This window comes from Lissotriton vulgaris, chromosome 6 (genome assembly GCF_964263255.1).
Source record: "Lissotriton vulgaris chromosome 6, aLisVul1.2, whole genome shotgun sequence".
Taxonomy (NCBI): domain Eukaryota; kingdom Metazoa; phylum Chordata; class Amphibia; order Caudata; family Salamandridae; genus Lissotriton; species Lissotriton vulgaris.
The window spans coordinates 880875685-880890796 of NC_141694.1; the positions used below are offsets into that span (position 1 = coordinate 880875685).

Genomic DNA, 15112 nt, shown 5'->3' on the forward strand with positions numbered 1-15112 from the left:
ATCCACATGCAGATACTGTATCCACCAGAAAAAAACGTTATTAAGGTAAGTAACTTGTTCTTATACGGACAATCTTGACAATAGCCTATTTATGTACATCGGTATTACTGTGCTGTCCATGTAGTAGATATATGATTGCCACATGCATTCATAAACAGGAATATTTAGCTCTTAGATTCTGTATACTTTTTTATTTAGGAGCTGTTGGTTTATCCCATTCTTAGGGTCAGAGAGCAACTGCTTGCATTTTCTCAAGAGTGCTGTCACTGCCTAGACATTACATGGTAGCGCTGTATATGGCTGCCCATATTGAACATGAATGATTTCGGTTGGGCAAAGGAATAGAAGAACTTAGGCTATTAGTATACATTTATCTCTAGTGAGGATGTCTGTATAATGTTTTATACGGAATTACAGTGACTTGTTTGATGTGGTTTACTTGAGTGAAAAACAAGTTAAACAGCATTTTTTTTTTGTGAAAAACCTTTATTTTAGCATTCAATAAAAATACAAGCATGGGCCTACAACCGCTGGGGCCGGCCGCTAGACAAATTAAGACCGCCAATATCACAGTACGACACAGCTCATCAGCCGACAACCCAGAGGTCCGGCAGCGATTCAGGATAAAACTTGTATTAGAATGCACAACTGGGTTCCAGGATGAGACAGAGGTTCCATTTTATATTATATAAGAGAGGATCAGGTGCCATACAATCAAACAGAAGAATGCGGGGGACAGGGTAATAGACAGGATATGCATGTAATAACCGCTATAATGGAGTATTAGCGCCAAAGTATATAAATCAGTACAAACGACAACACAATATACATTAAATGTTGCGCCAGTTCTCAGGGCCTGCCCGCCCGGGAATCAGGATATCATAAAAGCATAAGCACTAAATACAAGCACACGATAAGAATCCGAATGATTCGTAGCTATACTGATCCTTTAAGGAAAGAAAGAGGAGGAAATGAAAGGCCATAGAAATAGAAAAAAGGCAAAATAAAAAACCCCTTTCCAGCCCCCCACCCTGCACCCCTGCAAATGGCTACAGCCTGACCCCACTAGCAGCGTGCCTGTTGCCCCTAATAACTAAAACCCTGAAGGTAGGAAAAAGAGTGGAGGAGGGCTTATCCATATGGACTCCCAGCCCCTTTAGTCCCCCCGCCAGAAACAGCCACCCCGATCACTAAAAGACAAACGTATGACAACACTATATAAGAAATTAGAGGGTACCGTGATACACCGCCCAGCCTCTTAGATCAAACAGTTGCAGGTCGAACACTTGTAAAAGGCACTCCAACCCTTCCAGTCCTAGTTGATCTTAACCTTGGCCCTTCCGAACAAGCACACAACCCCCCCCCCCCCCCCCCCCCCCCCCCGGCGAGACCCAAAGGCACACAAAGAAGTAATAAAGGAGAAGAGAGTCATCAAGAGTCAATCCATGGCGACTCGCAGGCAGTGAGTCCACAAGAACTTCAGACGCAGAAGAACTCTCCCTCATAGATGAACAGTCCCAATGTATCCTGCACAGGAGTCGTAGAGTCACCAAGAAAGGAGAAGATGACCACAAAATGAATGGAAAGTCACAAACAAAAGTTTCCGGGAGGGGAACGCCTTTTGATATCTCCAAAGTCGATAGTGGTGGAAGGTTCGGCAATACAATAACATCCTCGGGAACACCGTCTCCCAGGGCACCATCCGATGGTTCTAATACTTGTTTCCTCACGGGGTTCTCGCATGGAGTCAAAATGGCCGCGGTTTGAATGGCTGCAGATTCCTGTTCCAACAGTAAGGCTGGGTCCGGTTCCACCAGGAGCATCTCAGATAGGCGCGTGTCCAATTTGCTCAATAAGACATCCACATGTGAGCAAAACGCCCACATTTCTGCTAGTATTGACCTCAGCGATGGCTCATGCACCGTTCGATCCATAGTCTCATGCGCGGCACCAATCACAATCACCTCCCCGGGTGAATCTGGCATCCTCGGGGGGGACAAACAGGTTCACGAACGTGCCGATGCGGAGGGTGACCGGTCTTTATTCGCAGCCACAGTCTACCCGGTTAAGGCCGCCAGCCAGAGACCCCGAACCACCGAACCCCGGCGGGCCCAATACCGGGTTTGCGGGACGGGGACCCCCACCCGCAGCCAACAGCAAGCAGAATCACTCCTCCATCGATGCTGAGCAATAGAAACGATCGCCGCCAAATTCGGGCTTAAACAAAGCCTCCACTCCGATTGACCGGACCCATCCTGGGTCTCCCGGCCGATGTTGTTGCACTGCAGCCCGGCTGTGAAAGTACTCGAGGCCCCGGCTTCACCGCTGGAGTAGGCCGCAAACTTCAACTCGACGGAACGTCGTCAAAAACAAGCCGATAAAAGTTTCCGGATTTCACCATCGGAGTGTGGAACAGTTCATGCACACAGAGACCAGGCGTAAAATCAGGATAATGTACAGGATATTGTGGCGGGTTACGGAGGTCGGCGGAGCCGGGAGCCTATGCAGCCATCTTGTTTGCTGACGTAGCTCCTCCTCTCCAAACAGCATTATTATGTAAAAATATAACATCTAGCTTACTGTTATAATCCTAACCTGCTTTTAAAATCTTTACTTTCAATTAGTTTTTCTGTACTTTCTCCAATATATACTATGAATATTATATTTGTGTAAAAGCAAAGAGGTTGGCATGAGAACTGGATGAAGTAAGAATTTGATGAAGACTGTATAGTGCATTAGGAGCCCGTATATTTATAAACATGGACATATTTTCAAATAAAATTCTCTCTTGGAAATTGCCTTCTTTATTAGGAACAAATAAAGTGTCTTGATGAAGAGATCAGAAGCATTGAAGATTCTGAAGGAGCGCTCAGGGTCTACTGTGATTGGTATAGAGAAGCTGAAAAGAATTTAAAAAATGTGTCTTCCAGCATCGACGGATTGGAAAAAACTGCAATGGAAAAAAAGGCAAAGAAGATTGAGGTTAGTCTTAACCAACAGTGTGATTGTACTCTTTAAGATTAAATTAGATATTGTACCTTGCTAAGTATGCAAAGGAAAAGTAAATTTGCACTAAAAGATAAATTTAACATGAGCAATGTACAGCAGTGAAAGAGTGAAACTCAAATGCAAATTTCACTGCTAGTTGTAACATAGGAACTGATGATGTACTTTGCTTTCTGATGTTATTCTGTGATACTTACTTTAAAAGAAGTGCCAGTAAAATTAAAACCTACCACCTTTTTTATCCCTGCCTCACATGGAACACTAGTTAAAGATCTTAAAGTCCAGTGGAGGCGATATTCACTGTAGAGTTTAACTGTTATAGCCTAACTGTCTTCCTCCCTCAGCCTACGTCTGATCACAAGATTCCACATTAGACAAAGACATGTATGATAGGGAGTTGATACAACAACATGAGAAAATCCTTATTTCATGCTACCATCACATGAAGGATTACAAGAACTGTACAGCACACAATGACAGAGTGGTGGTCTCACCCCACATTTTTAGGGTGGGCAAGCTCCTCCGTTGAGGCGATGCTTGTATAGATATATATATTCTCTGGCTGCATGTACCCTTATGGGAGCCTCCAAGCTCCTGCAAAGGATCGGAACGGAATGCTCAATTGGAGATCTATCATAGGAGCTCCTTGACCCACTGAACAGCCTCTCCCAGACTTAGCAGTGCTGAAGGGAATCATGTGTATTCTGGCCAATGAAAAAGAATATCCTGATCAGACAGGGGATGAGGGACTGATGGGATTTAATTGCTGTTTCATGATGGTGTTCAGTGCACACCTGCAAGATGATTATTTACTCTCTAGAGATCTGGAAAACTAATCCTTGTTGTTTGCATGGGCTACTCATTTTAAAAACAGTACATAAATATTTGCCGTATTCAGGCATATGTTGTGGGCTAATCACTGCCTGTGGTTATTGAACCATCGCCCCCCACCCCACATTACACAACCAGAAATTGGAAGCACAGCAAATTATGTCTGCAGTGTATGCCCGACAGAGAAATTCCACTTCTAGGTTCAACTTTCTTCCGAGACCGAAGTGTTTGTTCATCATTTTCTATAGAGAGAGATTACAATGTGGCAATTAGTTTTGAGTGCACACCTCTAGCTGTGTACGTTTGAGGGGTTTTCAAGCTAAATTGGCTGAAAACTAAGAGTTGCATTGAGGTCATCTCTATGGCAGGAGAATATTTATTTGTACCCATATGTTAATGATTTTTATCTTTGAAATTCCCAGATCCTTCTGAGCGATATGGAAAAGGGCCACAGACTGCTAAAATCTGCCCGTGAAAAGGCTGATAGGGCTATCAAATGCCTGGAGGGGCATGAGGCTGAACAACTGAAAGAAGAAATCCGCAGCCACATGGAACAACTTGACGAGCTGACTAGTAGTATCAGGCGAGAGCACACTGCCTCAGAGAAATGCCTACATTTAGCAAAAGAATACACAGATAAATTCAAAGTGCAAACTCGTTGGCTGATTGAATACCAAGCCATACTGCATGCCCCCTTGGAGCCTAAAACAGAATTATATGAAAAGAAGGCACAGTTAGCCAAGTACAAGGTAAGATGTGCATTTCTTTCTTTGTACAAACGTTTCAGCCTAAGGAAAGGTGGGCCACCAAAGGCCTGAAATGTATGTTTGGACCAGAAAATTATGAAGATAATAAATACTTCAGGTTACAAGTCATGTGTGTTGATGAAGAGATATACAGAACAGTCAAACATTCAATGGAAAGTGATGTTTGTGGTGAATCTATGATGGAGTAGTATAAGGGCAGCATAAGGAAATGGAGATGCAGCTAATACTAGATTTATTTTATTTTTGTGGGCATGTGTGAATCTAGAAATGTATAATTCTTCAGTGCTTCAATGCTTCAACGTAGACATCTCAGGAAGTATTGAAGGAGAAAAGAGAAAATGTAGGGAGCGGAAAAATTTAGCATTTGTTCATTATTACAGATGATTACCGGTAAACCAAAAAAGAAGTAGGTTGTGGAAGAGGGTTCCTTTAGAAAAGTTGCAACCAGTAACTTAAGGCCCAGATATTCTACGTTCTGGTCGCCAAAAGAATTCACATTTTGCATCCAATGTTTTTGTTAGCAGAAACTTATATTGCAAACCAAATTATGTACAAATAGGGCGATTGACAAAAAAGGATCCAGAGTGAGTCGCAATCCTAGCTAAATAATTAATATTCATTAGGTAAATCACAAATTGCGACTTAGTCAAAATCAGAGAAAAATTAAGTAGATTTTTTTTTAAAGCTGCCCAGTTTCCTTAGATGGAAAGAGTATGCTTTAAAAAAAAAATGATATACTTTTTTTAAGTTTCAGAGTGAGCTGGCAGTGATCCCCTGTTACTTGCAGCCCAATTCGCAAAAGGGAAGGAATCCAAAGGAGACAACTTCCCTTTGCGAATAAGTTACCAATCCCAATTTGATAGTTGGTAACTTCTCAATGAGTGCAACTAAAATTCTGGTTGCAAACTATTGATACTTATGATACCTAGTTGCAATTTAGAAGGGTCTCCCTTCTACACTCACTTTTCAAATTACAAATTGTGATCCATATGTAAAATAGTAAAAGTTTATAGTTGCCTACAATTGTACCATGTGTAAGAAATACAGATTCCGAGGTTGCGAAATCTCCAGTTTTTGTGAATCAGAGTGCTTGCAACCTCATAATAGGTTAATACATCTGGCCCTTAAAGCACTGTATAGGAATGGTTAGGAATTTCCACATTAGCATATCAAGGTATATTTTGATGCCTACAATAGTAATATACTCTGCAGAAATGAGAGAAAGTTGTCAGGTGCCTTCAAGAAACAGGAAGGTGGGAGGAAATTTGTTAGAAGGTAGAAACTGAGGTGTCGGCAAAACAGAGTCACAGTTGTCACTGGTAATAAACCAAATCAAAGGCACTGGAACGATGTTAAGATGACAAACTAATAATGATATAAAGCATTTGTATAGGTTATGAAAACAGGTTGGACTATGTGGCCAATTTGGTATGTATTCAATGCATTATTACATGTTTGTAAATTAATTGAAATATTTTCTTTCGTAGTCAATCCAACAGACCGTTTTATCCCATGAGCCGTCCATAAAAACTGTGACAGAAAAGGGAGAGTCACTGCTTGAACTATCACGTGATGTTACTGTGGGGAACAGGATCCAGAAGCTGCAGACTGACTACCAGGAACTTTGCAATTCAGCAAAGGTATTACTCATTCCAATTCTTTTATGGATTAATGGTTGATTAACCAGATTAAAACATCTCCAGTCATCTACTTACCATCTCACTATCATTTAATTGTGTAGAATGCGTGCATCTCCTTTCACCAGTAATTTGTTTACTTCAAGTCTTTGCAAACCTACATCGGAAATAGGTCAGCAGAAAGGATGCAGGATGAAACTCAGACTATATTGGGAGAGAGAGGGACGATTTAAACTTATAGGGTCTGGAAGGGGGTTAAATGTCTTAGAAAGGACCAGGATTCAAAGACAGCTGCAATATGAATAATACATTTTGTCCATGTTCCAGGCGCCATAATACAGCATCCATCCTGGATTAAAAGTTGAAGTCAAAATAGGAGACTGTCTACTTGTAGTGATGCAAAAGTGCGTGTTGTCCAAATAGACAGAATAGAAAGAAACCCATAGTAAGAACTCCTGAGCGCTGTATTGTAAACTGACAGTGCATTTTGAGCAATTTCAACATGAGCCAGAAGAAGAAAAGCTATGTGTGGGGGCAATCTTTTAAAGAAAACTTAAAGCTTGGTTGTATTGAAGCATGAGAATCTCATGTTATTCAATCTAGAAGTCCACATTCTAAATGTAAAATATTGGGCAAGTGTAGTTTTGACATTCTAAAAGGGAATGCCCAAATGTTGACTCCTGAACAAAGAATCAAAAGGAATAGCAAGATCATGAGAATAAAGAAAAAATGACGAACAGTTAAGAAGTTGAGCTCCGTTCCCTGGAAGCAAATGATTACCTTTGATCACTCATCACTAGCATATTGAATCTTTCTAAATTAATGTACGAACGATTGCTCTTTCTTCAAGCAAGGTACCCAACCCATGCCTCAAGCCCGCCACCCCCCCCCCCCCCCCCCCCCCCCCCCCCCAAGAAACTCATGGAAAATGGGGGAGCCCACCCCGTGATGGCTTATGGATGGCTGGTCAGATCAAAACGAATCCCCAGAATATTTCATGCTGCAGTGCCCCCATATTCCAGGCACATATTTTGTTTTATTTGGTGGAGCTTACTAAAAGAAGCCAGATTTACGAGCACCCATAACTCCATGTCATTCTTACTGAGTGACCAGTTTTCTGAAGTCTCCACAGGAGCAGGACACACAGATTCATCAAGTAGAGAGGAAGGTTAATAATGCTAGAGTGATCAGTGCCCTTCATAGTCTCTGAACAAATGAATAATGGACAATAAAGGCCCAAGGAAAAATGTGTGACCTACACCTTAGTGGGGAATTAAAAGCAAATAGGAGACAGGAGGCAATGTCAATATGGATTGGTGTTTAAGTGAACAATACTAACATTCATAGGCAGGAAGGTGCCTACCACAGGGTAGGGAACTGAAACCCAAAGACAAAATAACCTTTCTTGCCATTCTGGGGAGCACCAGGGCCTCGTTTGCACTTTAACAGATAGTTTGCCAAAACGAAGAGTCTCTGGAATACAAGAGTCCTCCCTGTCTGAAATCATTTTCAATGATCGGAATACCAATTAATGACTTTTTCTCAATTACATTCTCCTGTGTTGAAACGGATCTTGAGAAATAAAACAGAATTGTGATTTTTCACCTTTAAAACTTGCATTCCTTTGTGTGTGTGTGCTGGAGCTTATTTTCATCCTGTAGCATGTCTGAGCAGAGACTGTATCAATTAGCAGACGCATGCTCATTCTATAAACAACCTACCCACCTGTCTAGCTGTCTCTCTTATGTGTATGTTCTTGGACAATCTATGTGTTTCTTTCTCTCTACCTGCATGTCTGTAATTCTGTCATTCTAACTAGAACATCTGTATAATGCAATAGATGCTGTTTACCTTTCTGCTGTCTCTATATATTTATATCTGTCTATATATTTTGAAATATTGGTATTGATATACACAGAGTTGCATCCTCCATACTCGGGCAACCTAGTGTCTCAAGACAGAATTATGCACAGTGAGATTGGAGTCCCATGAGAAAAGCCTTTCCCTCGGATCCCCAGCAAAACTTTGGGTTGTCTGGGCCCCTTCTAATCAGGAAATGGAGTTAACCCAGACCTGGGCTGCAGTAACTTTATGACACTTTCCAGGGTAGGAAAGGGTCATATCGCAGTTTGGGACTGTCCATAAACATACTGTCTTCCTAGCATGTGTGGCAGTAGATTCACATGCTCCTGCCATCTAGTGTTGGGCTCAGACGTTTGCAACTTGTTTTTCTTTGAAGAAGTCTTTCGAGTCAGAACGTATAGTAACTCCTCCTTTTATTTGGTAATGCATATGGGCACCAGCTCCAGTGTTACATGCCTCTTCCCACCCATTGAGTAGCATTTACACTCAGGTTGGAGAAATCAGCAGAAGTAAATCCATTTGCAAATACTACAGATGTTTGCATAAAATTAGTTCATAAATATTTATACATACCCTTTTCAGTGTCTCCTGTCAATCAATCAAATAAATTTGTAGAGCGCGCTACTCACCCGCTAGGGTCTCAAGGCGCTGGGAGGGAGGGAAGTCGCTACTGCTCAAACAGCCAGGTCTTGAGTTGTTTCCTGAAGGAGAGATGGTCCTGGGTCAGCCGTAGGGGGGTGGGTAGGAAGTTCCATGTCTTGGCCACCAGGTAGGAGAAGGATCTTCCTCCGGCGGTGGCTTTGCGAATTCGTGGGACGGCAGCGAGAGCGAGGCTGGCGGATCGGAGCTGGCGGGTGGGTGTGTAGAATGTGAGGCGGCTGTTGAGGTATTTGGGGCCCATGTCGTGGAGAGCCTTGTGTGCGTGGGTGAGGAGTCTGAATGTGATCCTCTTGCTGACGGGGAGCCAGTGCAGGTCTTTCAAATGGGCAGAGATGTGGCTGTGACGAGGGATGTCCAGGATGAGTCGTGCAGAAGCATTCTGTATGCGCTGGAGTCTTTTCTGGAGTTTGGCTGTGCTTCCAGCGAAGAGGGTGTTCCCATAGTCCAGTCGGCTGGTGACGAGGGCCTGGGTGACTGTCTTCCTGGTATCAGTGGGGATCCACCGGAAGATCTTTCGGAGCATGCGCAGGGTGTTGAAACAGGATGACGAGACGACGTTGACTTGCTTGGTCATCGTGAGGGATGAGTCCAGGATGAAGCCCAGGTTGCGTGCATGGTCCGTGGGCTTGGGGGCGGTGCCCAGAGCAGAGGGCCACCAGGAGTCGTCCCAGGCAGAGGGGGATGGTCCCAGGATGAGGACTTCTGTCTTGTCTGATTTCAGTTTCAGACGGCTGAGCTTCATCCATTCCGCGACTTCTCTTCTTGTCTTTATATATGTTTCCCTAGGAACACTGTAGGAAGCTGGCTCTTTATATGATGTATCAAAATGGCATACATTGCACAAAGTGTCCAGGTGTTTCCTTATGAGTGGACAAGGGCTTGCTCTAGCAATCCTAGGGTGCTCTTCTAGGGGATTGTGTGGTCGAGCAGCCTTAGGCTTATCAAAGAAGAGTGTTAGACATCTGCAAATACACGCAATAATCGATAAATGATGCCCATAACACAAGGAGATCCACACCAATTTTTAAAAATAACATGTGTCTTTATATATATTTAGGCTTAACCCCTTCGATGCTCATGACGAGCTCAGCTCGTCATGAGGCACGGTTGAGCTGTGCTGATGACGAGCTGAGCTCGTCATGAACAATGGGATTTACAGATAGCTCAGCACAGGAGGGGAATACCATCAGCAGCGATGGTGTTAAGAACCATTTAGATCAGATAAGTACGTTTTTTAATAGAAAAACATTTGCATTTAAAAAGTTGACACATTACAATTTTAAGAAGCTGCAATGTTATCCTATGGGAGAAAGAACAAGTATGGCATTCAGGTAAGGTACAGCGACATACAGGACTAATCTGCAGGAGTTAAGGTGAGAGGAGGGCAATGTCCAAGGCAATGCCAGCACAACACCACCAGCGTCATTAGGGCAGCCGGGTGCAGGGGTGCAAAACAGCATAGAGTGCCCAGTGCTAGACCATGGGAATCGGTTCTTCACTTAAATAGGCTGCAGGCATGAACTGGGAGGCCTGTCAGGCTGAACCAACAGGGGGCTCAGGCCTCACGATGCTCAGGGATGTTGGGACACCTTTGGTCCTCTTCTCCACGGGCCGGGGTGACGGGTGCAGAGGTGTCTTTAGGCGGCGGGTTTTCCTCACTGAGAGCAGTCGTGCTAGAGGGGGCCTGCGAACAGAGGCTGCTGATGATGCCAGGAAGTGCGCAAGAGGCTAAACCATAGTGGATTCTGTCTCTGGAGGGCTGTGGGACCACACAGGCACTGTTGGTCTACTTCAACTCGGGCTTGGAGCACAGGGTGCAGTCGGGATTCCCCCCTTCTTGGAGTCCTCTCAGGTCTCTTTGGGTGCCTGCAGGATGCAGGGAAGCTAGTCCGCTGGATGGGACGGGAGTTCGTGCTTGCTGGGTGAAGCACTGAAAGGTCTCCCATGCTTTGGGGACACAGCATCTGCAGGACAAGTTGGCTTTTGAAACAGTTGTTGAAGTCAGCAGGCAGGCCGGCAGGGTGGGTGCCAAATCAGCTGCTGGATCATCTGTTCTTGCTCTTTGTGATTCTTAACGTCTGTCTTCTTCTTTCTGGTCGGAATGGTCTCCCTTTCCCTTGCCAGGGCTCCCCTAAATATTGAATTTAGGGGTGTTAGGGGAGTGTAGGGTAGTAGCCAATGGTCTACTTACCCTTGGGTTCACTATGCCCGCTACATGACCACTTCCTGTGTTAAGTGGGCATAACCCTGTCCCAGAATTCCTAAGTTTGCCATCACAAAGATGGCCAACTCTGAAAAGTTATGTCCACTTCAGTTAGCCCACCTTAGGGGTGGTACTATCCTGGGGGTGGGCATGCCTACCCAACAGACTAATTTTCCCACCTGTCCAGGTGCCAAAGGGTTCTGGATAAAGGAGGTTGGCATCCTCTCATGTGAGGGAAGCCAGATTTGGATTTCAAAGGCGGTGGCTTCTTTGAAGCTCCCCTGCTGTGGAATGCTAATCAGTAGGTCATCCTGTGGGAGGGGATGTGGACACCCTCTTCCTGTGCAGGATTTGTTTCTGACCTTTTCAGAGCAAAGGCCCTCTCCCTGGGAGGTCAGAAACGTGTCTCGGGTGGCAGGCTGGCAGAGACCAGTCAGCCAATGCACCAGAGGCTAGTAGGTTTTCAGGGTGCACCTATAAAGTGTCCTCTGTGTGCATGTATTCTCAAATCCACTATTGGAATCAAGGTGAGAGAGAGAGAGAGAAATCTGTTTATTTAGACCATGGTCTCTAAACTTCGAGTTCATAAAAATTATAAAAACATTGCAATCCCAACAATAACAATTGATGCGTAATGGTCTCTAAAAACCCACAGTTACTTTTCTGAGCTGCTCTACTTATACATTTATAGCAAGCCATAAGATACCATTGGCTCATATTTTTCAGTATTTCCAATTTAAAAAAGGATCAGTAAAAAAAATGTTAAAAACATCTTAACTTAATAAAATAATCATTACAATCTTTAAAAAGCCCTTTACATACATCATTATTATTTTACAAAAGTTAAAACCATTTAAACTAAACATACATCGGTCTTTCCCATTATGTCCTGCAAAAGTAGGTAAAGAATGAATCACAATACTTTTTTGAGTTTTTCCCTGGCCAAACGATTTACACCTCTCAGATAATTCCCTAGTGCAATTGCAGTATCCAATTTTTCCATTTTTATCAGTAGAATAGCAGCTTGCCCTCGTGAATTTATGCCATATTTTATAAATAATGGCCGTAAAAACTGCTTTCTCACTTCTAAACTTGTAAGGCAATCTAACAGTGTGTGCATGATATCACACTTCATCTCCAGTCCACACTTACATCGACCGTCAGGATATAGCATTTCTGCCTTTAATCTCCCCTCCAATAGCCAAGGGTTAATTCCAATTCGGATTTTTAAAATTTCCCACCTCAATCCGTAGTTCGGCAGGGTTTCTAAGTATGGATACCATGCATCATTTTCCCATGCTTCTAACATACATTGGACCGACTTTTTCTTTCTCAAATATTTTATGTCCTGGTTTCTTGATAGCTCCCTTCCTTGTGCTCTAAGTAGGCCCTTGGTGAATGCAATTTCTACAGGATTCTGGTTGACTCTCACCTTTAAACTACCGGATACTTCCTTTATTTTCCTTTTTGCCTCCGCTGCCCATTTTAGGTTGCTATGCCGGATTTCATTACTGCACCAAAGGGACACCTTCTGGGTTTCCTCTAGTAATTGTCGTTTCCAGAACCTTGCCACTGCCATTTTGGCCTGAATGTTCCATGCTATTGTTCCGGTCTCTAATCTAATTGCCTGAATCATCGCTGACTTTGGCAAGGACAGAAGCATTTTCAACACCTTACCTTCGTCTCGATCCCAGCCCACTTTGCCGCTGAAGTGGAGAACTTCCACCCCATACAATACTTGGGGAGGGATCATTGCTTCATAAGCCTTTAACATGGGTTTATGCGACCGGTCCCCATAATCTCTATTAAATTTTTTCAACCCACAAATAGAGGATGATGCTTTTGCCATTTGGGCTTCAATATGTATATCCCATTTTAAGGAGCTTTCAAACCATAGGCCTAGGTATTTATATTCCTTTACAGTTTCCAATTTTGTTTTGCCTAGGTACCAGCTAAAACTTTTAGACCTTTTACCAAAACATAGAATTTTTGTTTTATCCATATTTACTACTAAAAGTTTAGCCTTGCAGTAGTCACTAAATACATTTAATTTTCTCTGTAGCCCTAGCTCTGTTTGGTCAATAATTACTAGGTCGTCCGCGTATAGCAGGCTTGCCACCTTCCTGCCACTCATTCTTGGACTAGCACTTCTTTCGACTTCCAGTGCTACTGGCAGATCTGCTAAAAAAATGGAAAAGAGGAGTGGGGCCAGGACACAACCCTGTCTTAGCCCGTTTGCTATATCTATTTTCTTTGTCAGTCCCCCTTGAGTATCTTTAATTACTTGAGCCCAGTTCTCTCTGTGCAGTTCTTTTAGGATTGCTAGTAGACCCACTGGGATTTCATATTTAGTCAGGCACTCCCATAGCTTCCCACGGTCCACCAAGTCAAAGGCTGCCCGGAAGTCGACGAAACAACAGAACATGTTCCCCGTTTGTTCCGTCGACTTACGGGCAAGTGCCCACAGGGCATAACAGTGGTCCACCGTGGAGTGCCCTTCTTTGAATCCCCCCTGTTCTACCGGGACAATTGAGTTCCCTTCTACCCAAGTCTTTAGTTTGGCCAGCACTATCTTAGTAAATATCTTCTCCCCAATATCTAACAGGTTAATTAACCTTTAGTTTTTTGGGGTGTGCTTATCACCTTTTTTATGTATGGGCCTTATTATAGCCCCTTTCCAATTATCAGGGAACCTTCCAGTGTCTAAAATTACTCGGAACATATTAGCAAAAAATTCCGCCCACCAGTCTGTTTGGGTTTTAATTATCAGTGCCGGGAGGTTGTCGGGGCCTGCTGCCCTTGTTAATTTCAGGCCCTTTATCGTTTTTTTAACTATAGAGACCGTGAAGTCAAGTTTTATATCGGCTACCAGACCGCTCCAATCTGTGTGCCGATGCTCTTCCCGGTAACTCCCAGGTTTATATAAATCCTGTAAGTATTTCTCCCAGGCTGCTTCCTCCACAACGCAGTTCATTCCAGCCGGCTGATGATCTGCTGCTGAATGAACTAGTTTCCAGAACTGGCGTAAGTTCTTTGACTCGATGGCCTCTAATAACTTTCGCCAACAACTTTCTTTAAATTCCCTTTTTGTCTTCCTGATTAACATGTTATATTCTCTTTTTAGGGATACTAATGTATTTCCACTTCCCTGCCCACCTTTTAACAGTTTACGGCGTACCATTCTCCTCAATTCTCTTTTCTTTTCTCGACATCAAGGTGGGTTTGTGAATATGAGATGATTTATACCAAACATCTCTATTTTCAGTGAAGCCATCGTGTAGCTGGGGAACTCATTTTCTCCAGTGTCCAGCACATGTTTTAAAATGGCTTCTCTGTCCACTTGTACTGACAGTAATTGACTGACAAGCACAGGCACATACCTGCTCTTGCAGATATGACCACACATGTCGGATAATGCACCCTGCCTTGGGGCTGTAAGGTTTGCTATGGGGGTGACTTACAAATAGTACATGCAGTGTCAGTGGACATGGCACACAAGGATGTGTGTCATGTTGTGTTTTGACTTATATCTGCACCAACACATGTAGCCTACAATGGCAGCCCTGCATGAGTTTGGTGAGGGTCCCTTAGGATGGCAAAATTCATGCTGCAGCCCTTGGGGACTCTTTTTAGTACCCCAGGCCCTAGATACCAGAGGTACCATTTACTAGGGGCTTATAGAAAGTGCTAAAGGTATTGCGAATTTGGGGAACAATTGTACAGTTTCTGGGAAAGAGATCTGGTACTGGGAACCTGGTTAACCAGAACCTAGTGCACTTCCAGTCGAAATCACATCAATGACCAGTCAAAAAGTGGAGGTGAGCATGTCAAAAAGGGTCACTTTCCTACAAACAAAGACTAGTTTAAATAGTAAAGTGACCTAGTGAATTATTGTCAAATAAGAGAATTAAAGAGAGAGCAGGGTTAATCTAATTCTTCTTTTGAAATAGATGCTCTTATTGCTGTATCAAGGCTGGTGATAAGAACAAGCAAGCAGTCTATAATTTAAATATCAGACCACAGCATTTTGTACTTCCTGAGGAAGATGAGAATGTATTTAGGGGTGTTGTTGTTTTATAACGAGACAAGTTGGAAAATACAAGGACTTGATTTGACATTTCCTTACATTTGTCAGAGAATACTTA

The 15112-nt window shown here is 43.3% G+C and overlaps 1 protein-coding gene across 1 annotated transcript in view; it reads left to right on the top strand.

Annotated features, from left to right (window-relative positions):
* Nucleotides 1–15112, top strand: part of SYNE1 (spectrin repeat containing nuclear envelope protein 1) — a 2319318-nt gene that overhangs the window by 1283516 nt on the left and 1020690 nt on the right. The window contains exons 69-71 of the mRNA XM_086926873.1: nt 2812–2982; nt 4260–4586; nt 6092–6244. Of these exons, the coding sequence (XP_086782999.1) occupies nt 2812–2982; nt 4260–4586; nt 6092–6244 (651 nt within the window). The remainder of the gene's footprint in view (nt 1–2811; nt 2983–4259; nt 4587–6091; nt 6245–15112) is intronic.